Here is a 25,925-nt window from a genome sequence, read left to right as displayed (position 1 = left end):
AAGTCATTGAACTTGATGGATTTTAATCAACCAAACATGAAAAAATCCAAACTTTGTTCAACATGGAATTTAGGGTTAGGGTTCCAATCATTTAAACTTTTAAAGATTAGAACTTTAACATTATTTGGGAACTTAAAATTACAAGATCACAACAAGTTTTCACACTTTATTGCAATTTATTTGCAAAATTTGTGAAAAACAAGTTTACGTGAAAAATTGGTATATCAACTTAAGCACTAATAAAAAACTTCATTATTATGCTTAAGGATATTTTAAAACCAGTAGATTAGTGATGCAAATGTGCATTTAATCTAACCTTGTAATGCTTGCATTAATCAAGGCTTAAAAAGAATTAAAATTTTCGTTAAAAAACGAAAAACCCCAGAAAAATTGGGTTTCTGGTTCGAATTTGGCTTCTAGACAGTTCTAAAAGGGTTGAATCTGTTCCAGAATGTCGATTCCACCCAAAAATCACTATTTTTGAGCCAAAATCTGGGTTCGACAGCCAAATCGAAAATAAAATCGAATTTTAAAATTAATTAAAACGAGCATCTAATCTAATTAGAAGAACATGAACCAGAAAATTAAATTCTTTTAAAAACACCTTAATTAAAAAATAATTGCAAAAATTAAAAGGAGCGTGGCTCTGATACCACTGTAGGGTTTCGTAGTGACCCGACACTACGCGGAAGGAAACCAACCAAGACCCGCCCCTTAATTAAAGCAATTAACAAGCATATTAAACTTAATCAAACAAGATTAAGAACAAGAATTATACCTTTGACGCGTGCTTCGCTCCCAAAGAGCTCTTACTTCAAAATCCCGAAAACACGAGATCTCCGACGGATTGTACCCTCGACCCGACTCGAGCGTCCTAAGTCTTGAAGATTAGTCAAGACCCGGACAAATTAACTATGAGTTTTACGAATCAAAGGTTTACTCTTTCTTAGAGTTGCCTTTTTAATTCCACTCAAGGTTGTATTCTCAAAATCCCAACCAAGTGGGTATTTATAGAGAATGGGGACTTGAAACCCCTTTTCATGATCAATGTGGGATCATGTGCAATTGCAATAATTTATTTAATTCCAAAATAAATAATTAGGCAAAAGCAATCACAAGGCAACAAGTGGCAAGAGGAGAGAATTGGTTAGGTGAGGACCATATCCCATGGGGGGACCATTGCCTTGTTCCCCAAGGGAAGCCTAGAGGCTTTGGTCCCCACCTCTCCTAAACCGCCACTCACAAGGCAGTTGGGCTGGCTGCCAGCTGGTACTGCCAGCACGCCCAGCCAGCTAGCACCAGCCAGCAGCCTCGCATCCCAGCCAGGCAGTGCTGCTTGGTGTTGGGCGATGCTTGGCGCTGGTGCGTGCCAGTGCTAGGCGCTGGTGCGTGCTGGCGCTGGCCCCAGCATCCCCCGCACATACGCACACACCTCGCGCATCCAGCATGCGTGCTGCTAGCGAGCCACGCATGCTGGCCCCCTTTGTCTCGCACCATACGCACACACCTTCGCAGCATCTCTTGCACATGCACTAGCCACGCACCATGCGCACTAGTCATGCACAGCGTGCATTGGCCTCGCACCACACGCACACCCACGCATCACACATCAGCCCTGGTGCGTGGTGATGCTGGGCTGCTGTGCGTGGCCTAGCAATACGCTGGCGCCCAGGCCCTCGCATATGAATGGTGCGCTGCTTGGTGCTGCCATGCGAAGGCTAGCACACAAGCCAGCACGCATGCTGCGCCAATGCTAGCCAGGCACCCATGCTAGCACTTGGTGCCAGCGATGGTGCTGCCATGCCAGGCACGCACGCACACAGCACCCAGTGCCTGCGATGGTGCGCCTGGTGCCTGCGATGGGCAGCAATGGTGCCCAGCCTCATGCTAAGGCTGCGATAGCTGCAATGGGTTGCTCGGTGCGCCTGGTGCGCCTATTGCTTGCGATAGGCTGCCAGGTCGCGCCTAGGCTGCGATGGTGCACCTAGGTTGCGATGGCGCGCCTAGCACACCTAGTGTGCTTAGGTTTGCGCCTAGCACACTTAGTGTGCTTAGGCTTGTGCCTAGCCATGCTAGGTGCATGCTAGCCTCAACTAGCCTAGCATCCACATGGCTAGGCCAGTGTGGTGCTAGGGCTATGTTCGTACTTGTTGCTTTGTGATTTCGCGACGCTCGGTCTCGACGCCCTAGGCTCGATATCCGACGTCTGTATTCGTAAAACTCTGCTGACTCATTAAATCCTTTCGGATTAATTCGTCGTCTCGGATCGGTGATTCGATTGGGTTCGACCCGAAGGGTTCAGTTAAGATTAAGCTGTAACATCCATTATACATTGATATTACTGATCGGAAGCGGCCTCCACCTAGGCATTCCGATCACTTGACCTTACTGAAGAATTAGCTCCGTAATAATTCTGAACCCTCTATCGGAAGAATACACTTGTTGGAAGGACACCATTCCTTTCAGATGATACATGCAATCAATTAAAAAACAATGGATTAATCACACATCATGATAGAAGATGCACTAAAGTTATATCACACACCATCTCCACAAAAATGTGCAACCAAGAACTTATTTAAAGCACATAAAGTTCTATATATATATATATATATATATATATATATATATATATATATATATATATATATATATATATATATATATATATATATATATATATATATATATATATATATATATATATATATATATATATATATATATATATATATATATATATATACCTGAGTACCTATAAAGGCTCAACACTCTCAAATAGAAGGTCAATGTCAAGGTCTATTCTTTGCCCAAAAATTCCTGATAATCTTTTTCAGTGTAACCTATATAGAACACAAATAAAAAACCAGATTAAGGGAAAAGATAAGAATGATATTAGTGAGCAAGAACAAGGACAGTCAGAGTAAGATACCAGGATGTTTTCCGCCCACTCTCCAAACTGATGATCTTACCCTAGAAGCCCTTGACACCCATTTCTTAGCCTGAAACACGCATATATATAGTGAGAAGCAACTAAATAAGAAAAGTATATTCAAACCCTAAACCCTAAACCCTAAACCCTAAACTCTCAACTTTGTTCTCTTAAATAAAAAGGACTAAATTATCCTATAAACAAAATAAAATTCTCAACTTTATTAGTGATGATAAATAAAGTTCTCATAACAATTTAGAAATATAGGTAAATGTAGCTTGTACTAAATACAATTCTCAGCTTATAAACAACAACAATAACAACTAAAAAAGGCCTTACATTTGTGGAGGGGGAGCCTTATGCGTTCAATGGAGGGGGAGCTGAGCCTTGCGCGTATAAATGGAGGAGTTAAGTAGCAATTATTGACAAACCCTAGCAATTACAAGAAACTTGTCAATATTAACTAAAGACCAATTCCTCAAAAACCATAACAATGGAGGAGCGCTATTACGACTTACCTAGCTAGGTCTAACTGCTACATACTTCAATAATGCAAGCATATATGGAGGGAGGCAGTAGAGAAGAGCTGAGTGCGTGCGTGAGGGAGGCAGAAGAACAAACCCAGACCCACTGCGTGCGTGAGGAGGCAAAAGCTTCAATGGACCCTTCAATGGAAGCTTCAATGGAGGAATGGTTTGGGGAGAGATGAGGGAAGGCGCGTGTTTTTGGAGGTGAAAGCAAAAACAGAGCTAAGAGAAGAAGAACGTTTGCACTTGAACGAGGGAGTATACAGTAGCTTAGTATTCAAAAACCCGGGGTTTTTTTTTTTAAATTGGCAATGGTTAACCGTTGCCAACTCTACCCCTTTTTTTTAATTTTTTTTAAAAAATTTAATCAATTGGCAACGGTTAACCGTTGCCAACTGTAACCAAATTTTTTTTTTTTTAAAATGGCGCTCACTTAAGTTGGCAACGGTTTTCATGAACCGTTGCCATAGGGGGGTTGCCTATTTCTTTTTTTCTACTAGTGTTGTTTGGTTATGTCTAAGAAACGGAATGAATTGCTCATTGATTACCTTTGTAACTGTTTGGTTCAAACCAAGGAATCAAACCATGAATTTTTAAATTTCTTTTTATTTTTTCATATAATAACCTGTTACTATATAATAAGCAAAAATTAAAAAAAATATATTTCCCTATTTTCTTGTAAAATGAAAAAAGTGAAAACTTGTTTCGTATGTTCCTGTAATATGAAAACATAAGAAATAAGCAAAAAACATATAATCCCTAATGTAAGAATGTCTTTAAATCAAACAAATTGCAACAAATACAGTATAATCAACAAAGAAATGCAATATAATCAGCAAATGCAATATATTGGATGAGTCCTATTTCCAAGAACTAATCCTTCCATAATCATGGAAGATATCGGCGAGTTATACGTCGACATTGAAGTTCATACGAGTTCAACAATCAATGGAGTACCAGATTTTTATCAATTGCAGAAAAACCAGCAACAACAGGAGCATAGCAATGAGGTAGGAGTGGATGAAAAGAGAGAGATTGATTCTGGAAATGGAGGAGGTGAGATGAGTAAGAAGAATTATGAAATGGCTATTAATGGGGTTAGTGATTTTGGAGTGGAAAATGACAGTGACAGTGATACTGATGATGATTATTTTGATGTGGTTGTCAATGACGTGGATATCGGGCCGAAGAAGGGAGGTGGAGATAGGAGGAATTGTCGCAAGGAGGCGGAGGATGGTACGGAGGCTGAGTTTGTTGCCGGGGTTTCGGAGGGGAATTTTCCAGGAAAGAAGACAATGTGGATTGATGTCGATAAAACGGAGCCGAGTGGCGGTGATTGTGGTGGTAGAAGGTCACGTTTTTGTAGTCGGACGGAACCACTCACCGGCAGCGGCAACTTTTTTGAGCTGGCTACGGTTCACTTGAGAGGCTTGAGAGGAGAGACAAAGGGGTGTGGGTAATGATGAGGAATGGGAATGCAAAAGGCTTGGGGGGGTGGGGAATGAACTTAGAGGTTGGGGGAATGAATGGGGTTAAGGGGATTGGAAAAGTGGCCTAACAAACAACAACAAAGGGAATGATTCCCGTCGATTTCCATTCCCTTTGTTGAATACCCCCAACCAAACGGCCCCTAAGTTCTAACCTTTTTTTTTCTCATATACTAATCACATTATTAATTAAAATTTTTATTCATATCAAGTTTGATTGTATTACCAATTTCATGAGTATCAATTTAAAAGTCAAATTAATGCTTCAATTTTTTTATTTTTTTTTAATATTTATATTGGTAGAAATTCTTGAGATAAAATAACGTGGTTGCCTTTGTGGCGTGAGAACTTTGATTGTATCTTCTAATTTTGGTGATCAATGTTGTCAATTTGTTTTTCAAGTTCAAATTGCTTAGTTAAGTTCATCTCCTTAAGTTAATTGATATGATGTTCTTCATTTCCTTATTTAATTTGTTGAACAAAATTGAAGGAAATGATGTGAGGAGATGATGTAACGTAGCTGAGATTTGAGGGTCAGGGGTTTGAAGACTTCTCATAAATCCTACTTTAAAAAAATATAATATAGCTTCGAAGCCTTTTGTAATTTGACTAAGTCAAAATCAAGTCGGTTGTGCATGCATTCCTCTAACGCGGGAAAGGCCCTCTTCCAACCCTACCAATGATGTTGCATTCTCAAATGTATTGAAAATCAAAACCATCGATAAATTGTACATAAATTAGCATACTAATCTAACTTATTACTCCTTAAAATGTATTTAGTAGTATTGATTTTTTTTTTTTTTTAAATAATCAATTCTTTAATAAAAAGTCATAAGAAATATACAAATGAATCTAAATTTAACAAATACATAAAAAAAAATATTAAATCAAATAAAGGACATGTCATGAAGCTATGATCATCAAATAGACCTTGCACTATAGTACATTATCTCAGTATCTCACGCGCATATTGCTAGAATATATAGGAGGGACGATTTTACGATTTTTTTGTTGCCAAGAAGATGATTTCATCTAATTTATCATTTGAATGTAGTTTAAAATTTGACAATCATTGCAATCCTGTATGAATCTTTACCAATAAATCGATTATAGGGAAGAAGATAATAGATTTCTTGATAAACCCTAGCTTAGAAAAATTCCCTTAGGAGAACGAACAACTACAATATAACAATTCTACTATAGGGAGACTGGAACATCTATACTTCTCATGTAGATTTATCGAAATTAACAACGAAAATTTAGAGAAAAAACAAAGAAAGAGGGCCGAAAATAGTCTAATTTCCTCAATAATTAGATCACTGCACTATTTCCAGCCTAAATAGCCAAAAAAAAAATTATGAAACCCTAGCTAAAGGAGAGGAGGAGGAAAGGGCAGAGAGAGTGTTTAGGCTTTTGTAAATTAAATCTAAATAGCTCTTCTTTTTATTAAATTTAATATTTAAGAACTTTTTCTTCACCAACTTTTATATGGCCAATCATTATAATGGCTACTTCATTAGTGTTATAGGTGTTACTCAGTTAGTGTTATATGGGTTACTGTGTTCTTTACAAGCGGTCACATAGTATTAACGCGTTGCTTCTTGTTAATCTTATTATATAAACGATCTTTCTTAAACTTTTATTTAAACTTATTTTTCAGAAATAAGTCAATTCAAGATATAAGCCAAGAAGTGGCATAATACACAACGATCCTGTTAACAGCTGATCAAAATGTACGTTGGTAAACAACTATATAAGATAAGATCACGCCACAAGAAAATTCCAAATTATAATGACAATTACAAGTTTAATCTCTAATCTGCTGTGAGTATCTCATTACCTTACTTACAAGTCAATTTCTTTCATTTATTATTTTTGAATATACACTGCTGTGGCGTGTGGCTAATTCACACGCAGCATTAACTATCTAGAGAAAGCCCTTATTGGTACCTAATATGTACTCAAATTAGCTTGAATTTAGTCCCCACTAAATTATGTACAAAATTACAATCAAATAACCCAATAAAGAAAATAAAAATGGAAAATACAATAATTGTGTTACATTATCTCTGCTCTTTTTTTATCTAACTCGCTTACTATTCGTTTATTGAGTCAGATAAAAACTTTGATCATATTTTATTACATACAGAATAAAAAAAATTGTCATGTAGAATTTTGTTAGTTTTTTTTTTGTTTTAATGTGTATCGTCAAATATCAAATTTTCATAATTTATATTACTGCTTAATTAAAGATATAAATGGGCAAACATACACCGTAGATTTTATAAAATACAAGTGAAGATTTTACAAAATACAAGTGAAGAGATTAAAAATGAACGGAGGATTGAGTATATTACTCCCTTTATGTTTCAATACAATTACTCCTTTCATATATAAATGAAGAAATAGGTGGTCTGGTGCCCCCTAAAATATTTGACTAATCTATTCAAAATAAAAAAAAAAAAAAAAAAAAAAAATATTTGACTAAAATAATCAACAAATCAAACCCAAAATAAATCAGCATCAATCAACGTTAAATATCAAACATATTGTAATTGCCAGCTAGAAAATTTTCAAAAAGAAACAACAATCAAACTAAATTGATAAATTCCGCTGTTGAATAATTTAAAGGAAACAACAAACAAACCAATGCAATAAATTTCACAAAAAAAAATTAACAATTTAAAATAAATAATCACTATCAAATTAGTGTTACTCAAACTAATTTACTGACTCAAACGCATACTAATTTTCAACTTAAACACATATTCACCACCGTTTTTTTTTACTTGACCCGTTTCATTTATCATATTTGCCAATGCATGAATCTAATCACCAATAAGTTGAATTATTTCTAATAAGTAAAAATTATAACAAATAAATATTATGATAGAATTTAATGAAACAATTCAAACAAGATCACACATGAGACATGACTATATTTCTCTTAACATATAAATCACAAAAAACGATCAAATAAAGGTGAGAGTGTAAATAGTGTAAAAGTTAAACTAGATCGAGTAAACAAGAACAGAAAAATTACAAAGGTTTAGTTTTTTATTTTTTTTTTATTTTTTTTTTTAAAAAATAATTGTAGATCACTCATATATTAATATAACACCGAATCACCGATCCATTATTGGCGCTTTCTCTATAAATTATTAATCGCAAGATTACCTCACTACCTTGATGACATTTCACTAACACATATGTTAAACAAAAACTTTTCTATACATCGACGTAATTTTTGTTGAATTTAGGGTTACTTTTATTCATAAAGTTTAAATAACTTTTATTTGTATCAGGATAACTTATATATAATGGGTAACTTTTATTCATCATAGGGTAAATTTTAATCATTTTAAGATAACCTTAAAACGGATGATTTTTTTAAAGGTTTATTGTAATAGCATGCTACTCCCTTTATTATTATAATTTGATCTACAATAGATTTAACAACTTTAATCAATATTGATATTCATATGTCAACACACGTATCGCATGCATAAGGACTATATGAAAGTTCATTGAAAGATATTATGTGTATTAAAAAGACTAACACTACCCTTTAAAGGGTGAGTTAAAATAGGGATCATGAACAAAAAAACTTGAGTGACGCCGTGGTCTTTTGTCATAATATACATATCAAATACGAAAGTCTTGTAATTATTAGGACAATCGGAAAAAAATACAGTGCATTATTATATCAAAACAGATGAAATATATATATGGTGTGAATACTCGATTGTATATAGTTGTATAACCTCTGAAATTAAAGACATTGTTATACTACCTTGGTATGTTTGACTTTAGTTTGCAAATATACGTCAAAAATCAAAGAATAGCAAACTTGTTAACTAGTAGTTCACCAATAAATCTTTTAGTCATGCATATAACATACAAATACAGTAATACTCTAAAACAAAAACAAAATTGGTTGGTCCAAAAGTTGTTGATCAGAAAATAATATAAGTAATTACGTTGTATTTCTTATCATAAATTTATGAAACAATTTTACACCAAACTCCACCTTACTTCCAATTGAAATAAAAAAGGTAACATTCAATTGTATTTAAAAAAAAATATAATTAAAAATGCAACAAAAGGATTAATTAGCATGATGCTAGCTAATCCTAATTAACAAGTAAATTAATTAATTAACAAAGTATAATTAACCCCAATTTCTTTTTTTTTTTTTACCTCCTCTAATTTCACTTAGCTTCTCTTATTCTTGCTTCCTAGTAACAAAGTAAAGTAAAACAAAATCCTAAAGAAAAATCCCCAAGCAACGGTAACCCATAAGCAGCCCCATTTGCTCAAGTCAGTTACCCCTTGCTGTTGGAGTATATCGGCACCGGTGGTGACACATGTCGACGGCGTAATCGTCATCCCTAAGGAGCCACTGATGGTCTGCAACAGCCTTACCTTCATGGCATTAGGCACGGCTCCGAGTGGTGTGTTGTCGAAGATTTGTACACCGCGAATGAAGCACTTAGTAGGGTCTTCGAACTCGTTTTGTAGGACACCTTCGTAGGGGTACTTGACTAAGGAGATATAGTGGAACCAAATCCAATAGTCAGGGATACGATCACGGTTGATGAAGAAACCCGAAAAGAGTAGGAAGTATGCTAGGATCGCGACTACTATTACATAGCCGAGCATAACATGAGGGACTACGCCTGAGAGGAAGGACACGAAGGAGTTACCAGCCCAGAATGAGGCGAAAATGATTCCGAAGTAGAAGAAGAAGCCTGAGGCTCCTCCGTCTAGGCCAACAGCCCAGAATGTAGTTGCTGCGAATGCAAATGAAAGGAAGATCAAGGAAGGTAGCGCGGTTAGAGCATGGGAGAGTACATATGAGGATCGTCGATAGGCATTGTAGGCTGTCTCTCGCATGAAAATGTACCTCTCCTGTAAAAAGACAGGGAGAGCGTCTGCACAAGTGTAGAAGGTTGTTGACATTGCAAACGCGAAGAATCCTAGTCGTTCTTGTACACCCTTAGGGGAGTTGTCGAGCTGCCAGAACATTGTTGCAAGGATGAATCCTGTGACTAGAACTGCTCCTAGTCGGATGCCAAAAAGCTCTGGCATCCGACGGGAGTTCATGACTGATCTCTTAGATAAAGTGACTATCTCGTTCCAGAATGGGTTGGCGAATGTTGGAACCATGGAGGCGGGGCTAGCATCAGTGTTAGTTGCTCCGGAGACGAGTTTTCCCCTAGAGATACTAGCACTAATTGCCTCCTTTAAGGACAGACCACCCCTACTATCCTGGGGTGCACCTTCAATGTTGGGTAGGTTGCTTTTGTGCTTGATTTGCCAACCTTTGTGGAACTCAACTAGAGCTTTTGCCCCTCCTTGTGAGCCCTCTAGCTCTCTGATCAAGTCTAAGGCGAACTCGGTCTTGTTCTCATTCTCAGGTATTGGAGCCCCGAACTCCCCAAAGTACCCTGGTAAGTCAGAAGGTGTACCGCTGAATACTGTCTGTCCTTTGGACAGGAAAAGAAGTCGATCTAACAGCCCCATAATTCGGTAACTAGGTTGGTGAATTGACATTATGACTATACTACCACTTTGAGCTATCCTTTGCAACACTTTGACCACCATGTACGCGCTAGTTGAGTCTAGCCCTGAGGTAGGCTCGTCGAGGAAGAGGATGATTGGGTCGTGAATGATGTCGATACCAATCGACACTCTACGACGCTCTCCACCAGACACCCCACGGTGTCCTTCATCACCTATGATGGTCTTAGCCGCGTTCCTTAGCCCAAGCTGATCGATCAGCTGCTGGACCCTGGCTTGCTTCTTGGACTTAGACAGGGTCCGAGGAAGCCGAAATTCTGCAGCAAACATCAGTGTCTCCTCCACAGTTAGCATAGGGAAGAGCAAGTCATCCTGCATAACATAGGCAGATATAACCTTAAGGAGCCGCGACTCAAGCGGCTCCCCATTAAGGGTTACCTTCCCTTTCAGACTCCCCCTTGCAATACGATTTGCAAGGGCATCAATGAGCGTTGACTTCCCGGACCCACTCGCACCTAGCACAGCCATCACCTCACCATCTCGAGCCTCACCACATATATCATTCAAAAGAGTCTTCGTACGAGAAAAAACTCCTCCAGGAAACTGCTCCCCTGGGGACAAATTATGAGTAGTAATTCCCGGAATCCTTAACTTCCTCTGCATCTTCACATTGTACGTAAGGTTCGCGAACCTTAACACAAACGGAAGAGCCCGCGTCTCAGGGCTCATGTTAAGGGTATGGTGGACGGGGGTCTCATCCCCGGTAGCCTCCTTTCGAGCATCCCCCACACGCTTCAAGAGCTGGCCTAATGTCGGTGAGAATGACACACGACGACTATCACCAGCACCAGCACCGCCCCCACCACCAGCACCGTTGGATTCAAGATCCATGGAGTGGTAATTATTAGATGATCCAAAGTAAGGTAAAAGAGTAGGTGATGAACTGGCAGAGTCATCATCTACCACACGAGACATTTTAGTTGTACCTCTAAGGATCTCCAGCTTTGCACTTCCTATATATAAGAAAAACAAACTATTTTTGGTAATAGAGATTTATATTACTTCAAATATGGAAATAAAAGGCTTGTTTGTTTTTTGTTAAAATTGAAAATTTGGTAGTTTCATAAAGGGAAAAATTAAACTTAATGCATGTATGTGTCCCTTTTGTTATGGGATGGCTTAGTTTAGCTCAAATGCAAAAAATTATGGGAAATGTATATATATAGGATAGTTTTCATACAAAAAATATGGTTGAGTTATATTGATTTTTATAAGATATAGTTTGTTGTGAATGTGAAATTGGGTGTGATAGTGGAGAAAACGGAAGAATTTATGTATACTAAAAAGAGGGAGAGGAGGGTGAGAGAGAGGTGACCTAAAATCTCCTAATCTCTTGTCAACACGCCTCAAATTTCTTGAGTGAGCAAATCATATGCATCATTCAAGGCTTGTAACAAAAGGGTTTTTATTTCTTTGATAATTTTATTCTTATTTTAATTTTATTAAATAAATTAAATTATTTTTTTAAGGGTAGTTACTAGTGATGTTAAGAGGACACGTGGCGAAGTGGGTGTTTAGTTTTGAAGGGTAGTCATGGCTTATGTAATATAGTATGGAGAAAAAAGGGTGGGAGTATGGAGGAATTAGGTGTGGGTGTTAATCTACTGTTGGCCTTTTTTAATAATTTTGGTCCAAGTAAAAAGGATGGACTTTCTAGTAGCTATTAAAGTTTTGCTACTATTACATCATATATTTTTATTTTTTAGCTCCATTTTTCTTCTTTGTTCCGATGTCAAGGAACCATAGTCCATGGACTATTTTGATTGCTTAATTAATTTGCTAGATATTTTTTAGTGAATTTGCTGGATTTTTTTAGTAAGTTATTAGAGGAAAGCTTAGGAAACCAACTATCAACTATATAAATAAAGTTTTATGGAACTCTTTTCTTTGATATTTTGGTAGTTAGTTATATGAGGAGAAAAAACGAAAGTAATTAAGAAAATGTTATTTTATCGGAAATGAAGTGATCTGATGTATTTTGATTTATATAGAAAAGAAAAGGAATATTATGAAAATATATATTGATAAAGGTCATATAACAAAAACTTAAATAATAACATTCATATAAATTCTATCCTTTCCAAAATAATGACAGGTTGGGCTTGTTTTGCTATTCACATAATAACTTTGGCCATGATTTTTTTTTATAATAACGTATTAAAATATATTATATCTTGAATTATATTGTATTTGAAGTTTTATAATATCATTCTTTTTGAATATTTTTAAATAGTTTTTAATCATATCTATTTAAAGTCAAACTAATATATTGTCATCTGTGCTAAATTTGACTGTATATTATTCTAGGACAAAGAAAGTATTTAATTATTTAGTAAAAAATATGTTAAAAGTCGAAAAAGAATTCGTCAATGATGTAAACATCAAAAAAAAATCAAGGAAGTTTATTGGGAAAAGAAATTGTGAAAAATTCTCACGATTTTTTTTCTTTCCTTAGAAACTCCCTTCGTATTTTATTTCTTGCTTTATTTCTCCAGACACGAAGTTTCAGGAAGAATAATAGAAAGTACTTCGTATTATTTTATAATGGAAGTGGAGTTGGTTGAAAAATAAAAAAAAATCTAAAAAAAAAACAGAACTGAGAAGGAGAAAGTGATTATATGTAAAATTTTAGAATATGATGAGGGGACCAGTAGTGGGGAGGAAAATAGTAAAATAGTGTTAAAAGTTTCCAAAAAGAATATAGAGAAAGTAATAAAATACAGTCGTAAAAGGAAAGTAAATCAAGTAATAAAATACGGGGGGGAAACTACCGTAGTAGCTCTTAAAATGTACTCCATGCAAGAATTTCATTTTAAGGAGGTTTACAAATACACTGCACCATTTTTCTAAAGAAAATCAAACATCTTTTTTCACAATGTAAATACCCAATACCCTTATTGCTATTTTTAATTAAGTTTGAGCAACAAAAAATAAATAAATAATCAACCAATCAAAATTGAGTATAATAGTAGTCATTTTAAAGATGACAAAAATTGACGAATAAAAGATCATTATATAACAAAAGAAGTTGATTGTTGAGTTTGATTAACCCTTAAAAAATTTAACAAACAATAATTAATGTTTATATATTAGTAATAAAGTGGGTTTTGCGCGTTTTGAAAAACCTAATAACAGTATGTTAGGTTGATGCATGAGTAATTGAGTGCCAAATTCAAAAGAAATGGTGTGCTTTTTCGCCATATAAGTTTGATAGTAACCTCACTGGCTTGCTCCACCTGCTCTTTTTCATTAGTGGTTTATAGGATGGTGTATTAATATCTATAAAATCAATTATGGAGTGCAAGTGTACAAAACTACAAATTTATTACTCTAAAATGTAGTTTTCAAGTGTTACAATGTATGAAGTACAAAGTCTTAAAAAAAATAAAAAAATAAAAATAAAAAATAAAAAAATAAAAAAATTGTATGAAGTACAAAGACAGTTAAATTGGACAAGCAAATTGCTCTCATAAGTGCCAATTGCATTCACGACAATTTGTTGCTTAGAAATATTTGCATGCACAAATTAAACTGCCCATTGCGTAATACTCCGTAATATTTTCACCTAGGCTCCAATTCCATCTATATGCGCAATTTGAGTTTTCATCGGAAAATTAATAATGTCTACCGTAAGCAGAAGAGGATATTCATTAAGGCTTTGGGCCTAGCACCCTATAAATTTATTTATCTTTATTAGACATGGAATTTTATTGCCTTAAATATGAATATAAAAAATCATATGTAGTATTACAGTAGTGAAGTCAGTTATAATTAAACTAGAGGTTGAAAATTTACACTTTGGCTAAGATCCGCCACTATCCTTAAAATTATTCAATATACAAGCAAATGGGTATTATAAATAAGCAAACAAATATTATAAATAAAATTTAATGTACAAAAACTTACACCTAGAGTAACGGGTATATTTCGTAAAAATAATATTCAATAAAAAAAAAAACTTCAGTTCAGTAAAATAATTTCAATTTAGTAAAATAAGTAACTTTAATATAATAAAGAATCAGTAAAAATATTTTTTGTTCAGCAAAAATAATTTTAATTTAGCAAAAGTAAGGTAAAAATAACAGGAGCTAACTAATCACCCAATAATGCTGGATTATTTTTGGATTATCATCCTTGATAATTTAAATTACAATCTTAGAATATTAAAGACTTAAAGTTATGATATTACGCCCATAACAGGATCACGTAAACATATATTTGCAAGATTTTCAAGTGACGTAGAACCTCTCATGCATAACAAGGTAGTTCAATCTTTAGGTATAAACATATCCCCACAAGCCCCCCAACTTTGTTGACTTGTGTAGAGGAGCACATGGATTAACAAAAAGTAAAACTTGCATGATTAAACTTACCAAAATTGTATAGAGTACGAAATGGTGAAAGAGAAAGTTATGTGCTCGTGTACTCCGGTCAATCCCTTTCAGGAAGGAGCAATGCCTTTCCATCGAGATGTCGACAACACGGTCTTAAGAAATGACAGTATGGCAAAAAAGATCACAAGTTACTCATCAGAATATACTAGTAACAAGAGACAGACAAACTACAAACTCAAATGGTAAAGGATCAAAACAGTAAATTGTAATAAAGACTAACAATCTTAGCTAGGCACATCAAAAATCTCGGAGCTGTAACTTTCAGGAAAATACAAATTGTGGTCGGAGATGTCGGACAAGCTACTGCTGAGTAAATGGCTAAAGGATTTGGAAAAAAAAAAAATCTCAGGCTAGTACATCAGTTGAAGTTTGGTCCAAATGACAACTTTTTACTTTAAAACACTTGATCTCGTACTCAAAACGTTAACTTTGATCAGGTCAAGCTGATATCTTGCAGCAAAAGGAGTTTAGTTTGATTTCATACTATCACAGTTGTTGTAGTCATCCTTAAACACTACAGATAAGAGCCAACAAAAACTACTGCCCCGGAAAGAAAAGACAGATTGCCGAGGTTGTGCAACTACAGATCAGAACCGATGTATCTAATACGAAGTAGTAGTATTTCCTTCCATTCCACAGTATGTCCTGAAAAGTCAGCAATTTTAATTACACAACCATTACCAAAAATTCATTATCCGTAGAAAGCAGAAATAGTTCTGTAGCTTGACTAGCAGGTACAAACAGTGAGAACTTCATATCTGGTCATCCACAAAGTTTGCAGCCAACTCCCAGTAGTGGCCAACACCAGCATCAAAAAAAACTTTGCGGGCAGCAGCCTCAGTTCTGCAATCATGGATGAAGAACCGATTAAAACAAGGTTTTGCCACACTTCCTTGCCACACGAGAACACATTTATTTGGTGGTTTTTCCTCATCATCATCTTCCTCCTCATCCTCATTTTCCAGCTTGGCAGCCCAATCTATCCGCCGAAGCATCAGCTTCCCATACCTCTTAATGGATTTGCTTCCACCTTCAACGACCACAACACTAAAACCCTCAGAAATGACAGCGCAACCAGTTAAACGATTCTCTTGTGCATTAATGTCAACTTTAAACCGATTTTTTGGGTGTGAAAGGTCATTGATCTTATAAACTGATACGATAGTTTCCAGGGTATTTGGATCATCAAACAGCTTCCTTTCTTTCTTTTCACGCCGCTCAGCAGGTGTGAGTTTGCGAGCAATGTTCCTGTCCACATGGGCCTGCTCACGCTCAGCTGCTGCAGTTCGAATTTCCATCTCCAATTTTGTGGGGTCTTGAGTTGCCTCAGAGCCCAACACCTTCATGAGGTTACTCATTTTAACTTTAGGTTTGGGGGGCTCAATTAAACCTTGCCTAATCATCTCCTGCCTTTCCTTCTCCTTGGCCAAGCGACGCTGTGTACGGAGTTTCTTCTGTTCCTTCTTAGTAAGTTTCAGCGGTTGAGGTTGAGGAGGGGCTGGCTCTGCAGGAGGCTCAATAGGACGGGGGTGCTCAACATACATCGTGATCTTCTCCATCTTTACTCTATCTTCAATGGTGCTACCATCAGCAATATCAGCATAATCACCAGAACGCAGAAGAGGCACATCCCTGAGCATATATCAGGTCATTAGCAGTTAACTAAAGATCAATATATGTTCACAAACAATGGTTAACCAAACAGAAGATAAATCAAATGAAAATAATAACAGCACATTTCAAGTTTCAGTTCTACTGAAACTAAGAAAGACACTAACATGCCCCTACTGCAAAACAACCAGTAAACTGATTCTTTGGTCTCTATGTTTTATTGCTGACTGAAAAACAGACAATAAAAAAACTAAGAAGTGCAGAATAAGTCCCATTGCAATTGACAGTACTACTTTGAAATGGGCAAGTACAAAACATTAATAATTCGCTTTCATGGGAGTAAGTTTCACTATTTCATCATTCAGCAAAAGAGATGCTTTCAGATTTCATATACATACAGCAAGCATATTGTACTTGCTCAAACCTAACCACAACAAATGCAACATATAACAGATTCAAGGAAGCTGGTTCACACTTCACAGCACATAGATGATAAAAAGCAAATCAGCTAGCCAAGAAAACTAATTCCATTTTTCTCATTTAGCAACCAAAAAGTTGGCATCAACAACCTTTATGTTCTAGAGGTGACTTGAATCCAAGACAATAAGGGAAAAAATAACAACATTGGCAATGAAGATAATGACATGTGAACGAGCAAATGCCATCTGAAGAAAATTATAATTGGATTTATCAAAATTTCTGTCAACATGTGAATTACAGTAATCTCCCAACAGACAGGTGAGTAGGAATGGATCTTTAGTTTATTTTAGAAATTAACCAACTTACATAGATCGCATACTTCAACAATACTGAAGGGTGTTTGAAATGAAAGTTTCAAGAATGGAGGTAATACTCAATTTGCCTATAAAATGGTACTTCGTATTTGATTGATAGTTCAAACTAAACTCTTACCTCATTATTCTTAATTGCCCCCACAAGGGACTTAAATTACCCAAGCTCCTCTTAACAATCCACCAGGGCCCAACCTAGACCATCAACATCTAAATCCAGTCAGCAACTAGCTCTATTTATATTTTATCCCCATCAGTCACCACAAGCTACCAACAATCCAGTTCAAACACCAACACCAGACACCACTACCACCATCAGTCATCCCCATTCCTTAAATAAAAACCACAGCCATCATCAACCTAAACACCAAAACCCCCTTCTTGACGCCAGCCCAAAGCTCAACCCTACCATCCAAATTCCTACCCCTTACCATGTGGTTAACCCATTTTTCCACACCACCTCAGCCCAACAACCCAAAATTGCCACACAACTCCCCATCTCCTTCCTCGTAAACCCGCAAATGCTACAAGCTAGAGTGTCATAGATCAAGCTCCTTTGAGGGGTGTTTGCCATTTGGTTCATAGATTTTAGGTACGAGGTATGGGTTTAAATTGGGTAAATTCTATACCTGATGTTTGTTTAAAAATATTTCGATTTCTAGACTCATAGCTCAAATACACAAGGTATGGGGTTTAGAAACCCAAGGGGAAAGGTGGGTATCGTATCAGTTAATCAGTATGACTAATACCATACCTCAAGGTATCAAATATAAAGGAAAAAATTCATTCCCTAAAAACAACCAAACACAAGGTATTAAGAATCAAATTCCCACCTTCTTTTCATTCTTGATTCCAAACCATACTATGGTGTGAATCAAACACCCCCTAAATATCTTCAATGCTTTCTAAGTTTTTTTTCAAAAGTTTGCAACTTTGCAATACCTTAGAAAATATTATTATGGTAAAACAATGTAATTCCAAAATAAAGCTCTTTAGGGGGCAGTGATATGAGAGATCCAAGCTTCCTGCCCTAAGTTGTCTTTGCTTTCATGATTGTATTGTCGATAGACTTATGTTTATAGTGATCTAAGACACCCATAACTGAACACCCCGCGTCTAGTCTGCCAATAAATATAAGCCCCCTTTCAAAATCAGATCCCGCTTGTATTTCAATGTGCTCACAGGTTGAGCTTTTTTTTTACAAAAAATCAAAACCAATGAACACAAAGTTCTTCGGTGGCAATAGTCACAAATAGCAACTGGAAGGAAGCATCAGCATGATAGTAGCTGCAAAAGCACGCAATTGAGCTGGTATAATAAAGGTGGTAATAAGAACACTTAAGAGTAGGGAACGATAGAGTGACCAATGAATAATGAGTGAGGAGGTGAGGTTTTATTCCTTTGCCTCGGCAAACTCAAGCAATAAGAATTTAATATATTTATTACATCAACAAATCACAGCATGCAATTTAAGGGTTTTCAATCCTTTCCTTTAGGTCCCTCTCTTTATTTCATTCATATTCCCCATCAACATCCCAAACCAAAAGAACAAAGCAAATGTAACATGGATTTTTAGAAAAACAAATGAACTCATGCACATTAAAACCTGACGAGTTGACACCATAAAAACTACTCTATCCCAACATTAACAAACTTCAGCTATTCTTATAGCCTATGTAACTTCGATTCTTCATATAGTCTTTCATATTAGTGTCCACCACTCTTGACATTCTGACAAGGGTACGAAATCCTTACCCAATACTTCAATGCCCGCTCAGACAATTTAATCATCTTGAACCACATAAACAGGAAAAAAAAATGTACATATTATAGGGAGAAAAAGAAGAACATCTGCATTATGTGCTCACAAACAGGCTTCAAAAAAGCATTGTTTGTAAATGTATTTGAGTTCTCTAGGTTAAAGTTCATGCAAAAAGTCTTCTAAAAACAGGAATAATTTCCATTTATGCCATATCCCTGCACCCGTGTCCATATTTAAGACAAAATCTCCTTTTCGAAAATTGCTAACCTAGACATCTCGAAATCTTACATATGTACCTGCACATCTTGTAGCTACCCTACCATAACCCCCGCCCCCCACCACTACCACCACCGAGGAGAAAGAGGAACAACCCAATAAAGGTGGAAAATTGGAACATGAGATGAAACTGATAATGACCTAATGTCTACCAAGATTGTCAAGAAGCAGCACACAGTACACAGTTAAGTGTGTGAACAACAGGTGCATAGTAGCACGCAACGAAAAATACATTGTTTTTATTTATAAGATAAGGTAGGCTAACTCGGCTATTTCTAACAATGATTAAACTGAAACCTAGAAAAATCCATGTAGAACATTGCTTGAGCATGAAGAAATTTAAATTTTTCAAAAGATTTATTCAGCTTATCATGAAATATAACTATAATACTCACCACCATTCAACTTCTGGAATTGACTCCTTTGGCTTCTCTTTTGTAATAACTCTTTCTGAAACTTCAATCAAATTTGGATTTATGTTCGGCTCTGCCTTTGCCTTAGCCAGCTGTGCCTGCTTAGCCTTATGCTCCTTGGCTTGGGCTTCTCCAAATTGACTCTACATAGCAGCACCATATACATGTATAAGTGCACAAGAAACAGGAAACCAGAATATAGTACAAAATATCCCTAGAAAGAGGTACATACCTTCAGTTTGATAATTTCAGCATCTTTGGACCATTTACCTTCCTCAACAAACTGGAAACTCATTCTCTTGGGCCTAAGAAGTTTGGTTTTGTCAATACCCATCCTTGGGTCGAAATGTGGATTCTTCTCTGGATCAACTTCCAATTCTGGCTTGTGAATCTGGAATGCATCTTTTTTCTGCTTGTTAATGTTCACCTGAAAAAATTAACGCAAGAAATTGAGTCAGAAACAGACAGATTTGCACACAATGCTGGGAATGATAAACAAGTAATAGACCAACCTTAAGAGTACTAAGACTGCTTGGTTTAGATATGTTGACAACATTTCCATGCTCATCAATTTCCCTACCAAAAGCATCCAATCGAAGAACGGGAGCCTTTGCAGGTTTTTGAAGTGCTGCAGCATCAGGTGGCAACTGCCCGGGAAACAAATTAATCAAAGGAGCAAATTCTGTATCCTGGCGGAAGCCCATCTTGGCAGCAAGTTCCTGAGCACGCTTCACAGCTTCATACTTGGCAGGGTCTATCATGCCAACTGTCTTAGCAGAAGAAGCAGCTGGAGGAATGTTAGGTGGTGTACGCTGAATTCCAGCAGCATTAGAAAATTTATTTTCTTCTTTAGAGCCCCCTTGTGAGCTGACAACATTTGTTGAGCTAGTACCTTTATTTGACTGTCACCCCAATCGAAGAAGCGGATAAGAAGTTAAAATATACCCATTACATGCGGCAACTAGCAGAAAATATTGTGAAAGAATTTCAACTCATAATGGTAGCAATTGAACACAAAAGATATGGCATATGTGAAAGTTGGAGAAAATAAAAGGAACGCACCAAAGGAATCTTCTTCCATTTTTCAGCGAGTTCCTTCTGCATCTGTAAAGCTTTCTTAGCTTTTGCTAAAGCATCAAGGGAAATATTGCCACTCTTGCCAGCAGTTGAAGGTGTCCCATCTGTACTAGATTTTCCAGTAACCTCATGAGATCCGGTAATATTAACTCCCTTATTTTCATTGGTGGTAGAAATTGAAGATACCTTGGTGGCCGTATGGTTATTAGCAGAGAAAGATTCCGATGGAAATCTTGATGACACATTGAGTGATTCCTCAGCCCCATCCTGCAAGAGAAAAAAGAATGCTAATCAACATCAAAAAGTTCGTGATACTTTGAGTAAAATTTTCAACCATCGCCCCAAAAAATCTAGGTTATTAGACACAGTGTCCGACAAAGGAAAGCTTGTCTTGACATTGACTTCCAAATTAATCACTTCGGCAGATCATAAGTAATAAAGATGCATAAATTCATATCACAGAAACTACCAGTAAACAACCGATGATAAAGCAATGAATGACCTAGCTAGCAAAATCCAAATAAGACACAACAAAATACTTTAAACTAACACTATGGTGTTTCTGCGTCGGAGGGGGGAAAGCACTTAATTTTGCACACCCCTCCCCCCTCCTCCTGTTAACCCAGAAAAAAAAAAAAAAAAAAAAAAAAAAAAAAAAAAAAAAAAAGACACCTCTACTGTAAGTACTATTTGGAACACCACGCCTGTATCATAGAAAATAATGAACAAAACTAACCAACCAAACCCAAACTGAAAGAGTCGAAGTCAGTCATCATTTTATTTGTCATATTACTATTCTTCTATAGCAATAAGCCTTAATGGTTGGTCGACAAAAAATATACACAAGTGGAGAATACAGACATGTTCAGCCGCTCCTGGTGAAGTTGCCAGACAACAAAAATCCTAAATCTTGTTCAATTGCAATTTCCTACAATGCATTACCTCCAACTCCCAACCAAACGTCGATAATCATAACCTAGTGCATTCATATAATCAAACACTCCATAAAAGAAAACATTCAACCCATTACACGAAGCTCACTAACACTACTCAATCATACTACATTCTAATTCAAAGACAATTACCAACATACATTCAAAAGCAATGAACCTTTAATAACAACCATAAATAAAAAATTAAAGGCAATAATCTTACATTCGGACGGGAACCACTCCTGTTACTAGGCTCAGCAACAGATTCACCATCCTCAAATCTCCTCCTAGCCCTCTTCTTCCTATCACTATTACTATAATCGCCGCCATCGCGGCCACCACCGCCTTCTTCGTCTTTCTTCACCTGAACTTCTTCTTCCTTAAACCTACCATTACTTTCATCATCCTCAAATCTTCTTTTCTCTCTCCTCGAAGATCGTCCCTTCTCATGGTTTCGTTCTGACATTTAAGGGTTATATAAACCAAAGCCTGCAACACCATTAACAACCAAAATTGATTCAATTAACAAAGTAGGGTACAAAAACTACATCAAAATTCTTCGAATAATAACAACCAATAGTTCAATAATCCACTTTAGAAGAACCCTAAATGAGTATATTGACAATTGTGTTACAGATTAACACTAGATTGTGAAATTGATAAGCGATAATTAAAAAAACATAAAAAAAAAAAAATCTAACCTCAGAGATTGCTTCAATGGAGGAGAGAAAGCTCACAAACTGCTTCAATGGAGGAGATAGAGAGGGGGAGGGGTGCAGCGATGCGCGCAATTGTGAAAAATCCCTAGAGGGGGAAAAAGGGAAAATATATGGAGTATAGACGTTATTGATGATTCCGTTTTCCAAAGGGAAAAAAAAAAAATACAACTCCCTCCCTCCCTATTTTTTTTGCCCCATTGTCAAAATATGGGTCAAATTTTAAAAATTTTGATCATAAATTTCCGTTGTTGTAGAGAAACAAATACAATCATGTGGATCATATTTGGTTCGTCTAATTGTAAAATTAATTGATATCAACTTTTTATAATTTTAACGTGTTTGAAAATAGAGATATAAACGTTTTAACACGTATCCTGGAGACCGCGCAAAGTCAAATGGGGTAAAACTAAAGGGACAGAGGGAGTATGAAAAAAATTTTATGGGTGGTAGGTATTAAGAGCATAAATATTGGCAAGGATGCTAAAATCCTTTCCCATCTTCTCTCTCCTTTCCTTCACTTCACACATCACACTCTCTTCCTTCCACATCACTTTCCACTATCTCCATCCTTTTACCCATCCTCTTTCTTAAATATTTCCAACATCAATGAGTATCCTTTCCCATTTTCTCTCTCCTATTTACATATGCCCCACCATATACTCTCTCTTCTATTAATACACTTAATTATTATTAAAGTTTGTAAAATATTATTATTATTATTATTATTATTATTATTAATTGAACATAAAATATGTCAACTATTACTTTTTCACCTTAGCACGTTAATATAAAAAAATAGTAAAATATGAAATACATTAATTAAAACACTTAAATTAAAAATATGAAATACACGGATGAAAAAAAGCAACAAAGATAACATACATAATTTAAAATTATTAGAATGCTAATTTTCAACCGAGCTCTTAGACCTTGCCCATAAATGCTCAACCAGGTCGTTCTTTAATGCCACATGAACTTGTCTATCACGAATCTCCCCTCTTGAAGCTATCTATCTACTAAAATTATTAGGATCATAATGCCCGAGAGTTACGGTAAATGTTGTTGCATTTCTGGTTGAGGACGACCCTGGCATATTTTCAGGCTGTTCTTGGCCGAATTCAAGTGGATCTTTATAGTTTAAATATGTATCACACTCGTTTTCAACTATCATGTTGTGGATGATGATGCAAGTCATCATGATTTTCTACATCAACTCTACACTCCATGCCAAAGCAGGCTTCCTAATTATTGCAAACCGATCTTGTAACACACCAAATGCATGCTCAACATCCTTTCTAGCACTCTCTTAACGTTCAGTGAACAATTTATCCTTTAAGGTTTGTGGGGCCGCAATAGCATCTATAAATGTCGACCATTTTGGAAAAATCCCATCTGTGAGATAATATCCTTTGTTGTAATTATTTCCGTTAACTGTGAACAAAACTTGTGGAGAACGATTATTTATTATATCATCAAACACCGGAGAACGTTGAAGTACATTAATGTCGTTGCATGATCCAGGCATCCTAAAGAAGGCGTGCCAAATCCATAAATCCCTGGAAAGCAATAGCTTCTAAAATAACAGTCGTCGTTTTAGATCTTCCTTGATACATTCCTTTCCATCTAGCTGGACAATTTTCCATACCCAATGCATGCAATCAACACTGCCCAACATGCCAAGGAAATCTCTGTCCTCCACTTCTCTGCGGCGTTGGATATCTTTCAATGTTGGCTTGCGAAGGTACTCAGTTGCAAATTGAGCAATTACTCCTTCGACAAACTGTCCAAGACATTCTCTAGCAGTGCTTTCACCGAGCTTCAGATATTCATCTACTTGATCAGCTAAACAACCATAAGTTAACATACGTATGACTGCTGTGCATTTCTGAAGGGGTGAAGCACCAAGACGCATGGTAGCATCTGGGTGTTGTTGGAAGTAACGGTTAGTTGCTCTTAATGTGTTGGCAATGCGAAGGAAAAGGGGTCTTCGCATACGAAACCTCCTTCGACACGCGGTTTCATCGTATACCGGTTGGTCACTAAAGTAATCTGCAACTAAATTGTCGTGAGCTGCTTCACGATTTCTCGGCACAGTTATCCTTCGTTTTCTTTGACGTTTTTGTTCATTTTGCTGTACAGAATTGTTTACAGCTACAAGTATTGCATTCGGCATTACTTGTAATCGATGACTCTCATTGATAAAATTCATGACCATTTGATCATAGATTTCATCAGTTGAACTCTAAGACGAAGAAGAACTTGAAGAGTTTGAATCGAAATTCATATTATGTTTATTACCAAACAATATTTGAGATAAAAGGTTTTTTTTTTTTTTTTTTTTTTTGGGCCTGAGGGAAATAGATGGTTGATATTAATAGATGTAATGTTATTGGGAGTAATCTTATGAATTTTATAGATAAAAATAGGATAAGGTTAGTCAAAAGATAAGATTTCTGATAAGGATACACTAGTAGAAAAAACTAAATAGGCACTTCCCCTATAGCACCGGTTCTTGAAAACCGGTGCCAAAATAAATGGGCGGGACTTAAAAATTCATAGTTGGCACCGGTTCTAACCAAAAGCGGTGCCAAGCATTTAATTAGCACCGGTTCAAACCGGTGCCAACTTATGAAAAAAAAAGTATGGGAAGGAGTTGGCACCGGTTCTCCTTAAACCGGTGCCAACTAAGGTAATTAGCACCGGTTTAAACCGGTGCCATTTTTGAAAAAAAAAACGCGGGTTTGCTATATCTAGGTTCAACAACGTCTTTCTTCTTCATTCCTTCGTTTTATCTTCAATTCCCACACAATTTTCCCTCTTCTCTTCTCCCTCCATCTCCTAGCTAGCTTTCTCACTTCCATTGAAGGGCTATGCGAGCTTTCTCACCTCCATTGAAGCAGTTACCGGACGTTCATACTCCATACCCATCTCTCCTCCATTGAAGCAGCTTCAAGGTAAGTAGCTAGCTTAGGTTTTACTTACTGCATTGATGAATTCCTTCGTACTCTTGACTTTTTTGAGGATTTGCTTTTCAATTTAGTAATTATAAGTTTATTGTAATCTAGGGTTTGTCAATAGACGCGCATTGCTCCCCTTCCACAACGACCTTCTTGTCACGGTTGGTCTAAGGCGCCAGTTTCAGGTACATTTCAACCCTTCTGTTTTTAGAAGACAGTACCTATAAGAACTTAGGAAGTGTTGCTTGCCAAACTCTGCTTGCACTACAGTGAACCTAAAGGTGGTTGTTTGTGCAGTTGATTATCATGGCCTCAACTTTCCAATTTGTAATTTTGCTTTTTGGTTTGGTACTCTGCCTAATGTCTTGGGCTCTCCTTAAGTTTCTACGAATTGTTCTCTGCCTTACTTCAAAGTTTAGGAGTTGTGTATGCTATTTGTTATTGATGAGATAGGTTTGATAGGA

The 25,925-nt window shown here is 36.4% G+C and overlaps 3 protein-coding genes across 4 annotated transcripts; all 3 read right to left on the bottom strand.

Annotated features, from left to right (window-relative positions):
• Nucleotides 1-9,034: 9,034 nt before the first annotated feature.
• On the bottom strand, nt 9,035-11,964 carry LOC110689801 (ABC transporter G family member 6-like). The gene has a single exon (XM_021866609.1). The coding sequence runs from the start codon at nt 11,442-11,444 to the stop codon at nt 9,162-9,164; it is 2,283 nt and encodes a 760-aa protein (XP_021722301.1). The 5' UTR covers nt 11,445-11,964; the 3' UTR covers nt 9,035-9,161.
• Nucleotides 11,965-15,032: 3,068 nt separating this feature from the next.
• LOC110689800 (protein RDM16-like) lies at nt 15,033-22,659 on the bottom strand. Of its 2 annotated transcripts, XM_021866607.1 has the most exons (7): nt 22,487-22,659; nt 22,009-22,274; nt 20,839-21,120; nt 20,289-20,678; nt 20,009-20,203; nt 19,759-19,919; nt 15,033-16,555 (listed from the first exon to the last, which is right to left on the bottom strand). In XM_021866607.1, the coding sequence occupies exons 2-7, from the start codon at nt 22,249-22,251 to the stop codon at nt 15,676-15,678; spliced, it is 2,151 nt and encodes a 716-aa protein (XP_021722299.1). In that variant the 5' UTR covers nt 22,252-22,274; nt 22,487-22,659; the 3' UTR covers nt 15,033-15,675. The 2 variants fall into 2 exon arrangements, with proteins under 2 accessions (XP_021722299.1, XP_021722300.1); XM_021866608.1 differs by lacking the exons at nt 22,009-22,274; nt 22,487-22,659 and having other exon boundaries at nt 20,839-20,957; nt 21,040-21,120.
• Nucleotides 22,660-24,077: 1,418 nt separating this feature from the next.
• On the bottom strand, nt 24,078-24,677 carry LOC110689891. The gene has a single exon (XM_021866721.1). The coding sequence runs from the start codon at nt 24,675-24,677 to the stop codon at nt 24,078-24,080; it is 600 nt and encodes a 199-aa protein (XP_021722413.1).
• Nucleotides 24,678-25,925: the final 1,248 nt, after the last annotated feature.

This window comes from Chenopodium quinoa, unplaced genomic scaffold, assembly GCF_001683475.1.
Source record: "Chenopodium quinoa cultivar QQ74 unplaced genomic scaffold, ASM168347v1, whole genome shotgun sequence".
Taxonomy (NCBI): domain Eukaryota; kingdom Viridiplantae; phylum Streptophyta; class Magnoliopsida; order Caryophyllales; family Amaranthaceae; genus Chenopodium; species Chenopodium quinoa.
Note: the sequence above shows the minus strand (reverse complement) of the source record. Positions and strands in the feature narration are given on the sequence as shown.

Coding starts and splice junctions, on each gene's coding strand:
- LOC110689891 (XM_021866721.1), bottom strand. CDS start 24,677: ATGCCGAATGCAATACTTGTAGCTGTAAACAATTCTGTACAGCAAAAT.
- LOC110689801 (XM_021866609.1), bottom strand. CDS start 11,444: ATGTCTCGTGTGGTAGATGATGACTCTGCCAGTTCATCACCTACTCTT.
- LOC110689800 (XM_021866607.1), bottom strand. CDS start 22,251: ATGTCAGAACGAAACCATGAGAAGGGACGATCTTCGAGGAGAGAGAAA. Junction 20,679..20,838: donor AATGGAAGAAGATTCCTTTG/GTGCGTTCCTTT, acceptor TTGGGGTGACAG/TCAAATAAAGGTACTAGCTC. Junction 19,920..20,008: donor CTGAAATTATCAAACTGAAG/GTATGTACCTCT, acceptor GCTGCTATGTAG/AGTCAATTTGGAGAAGCCCA.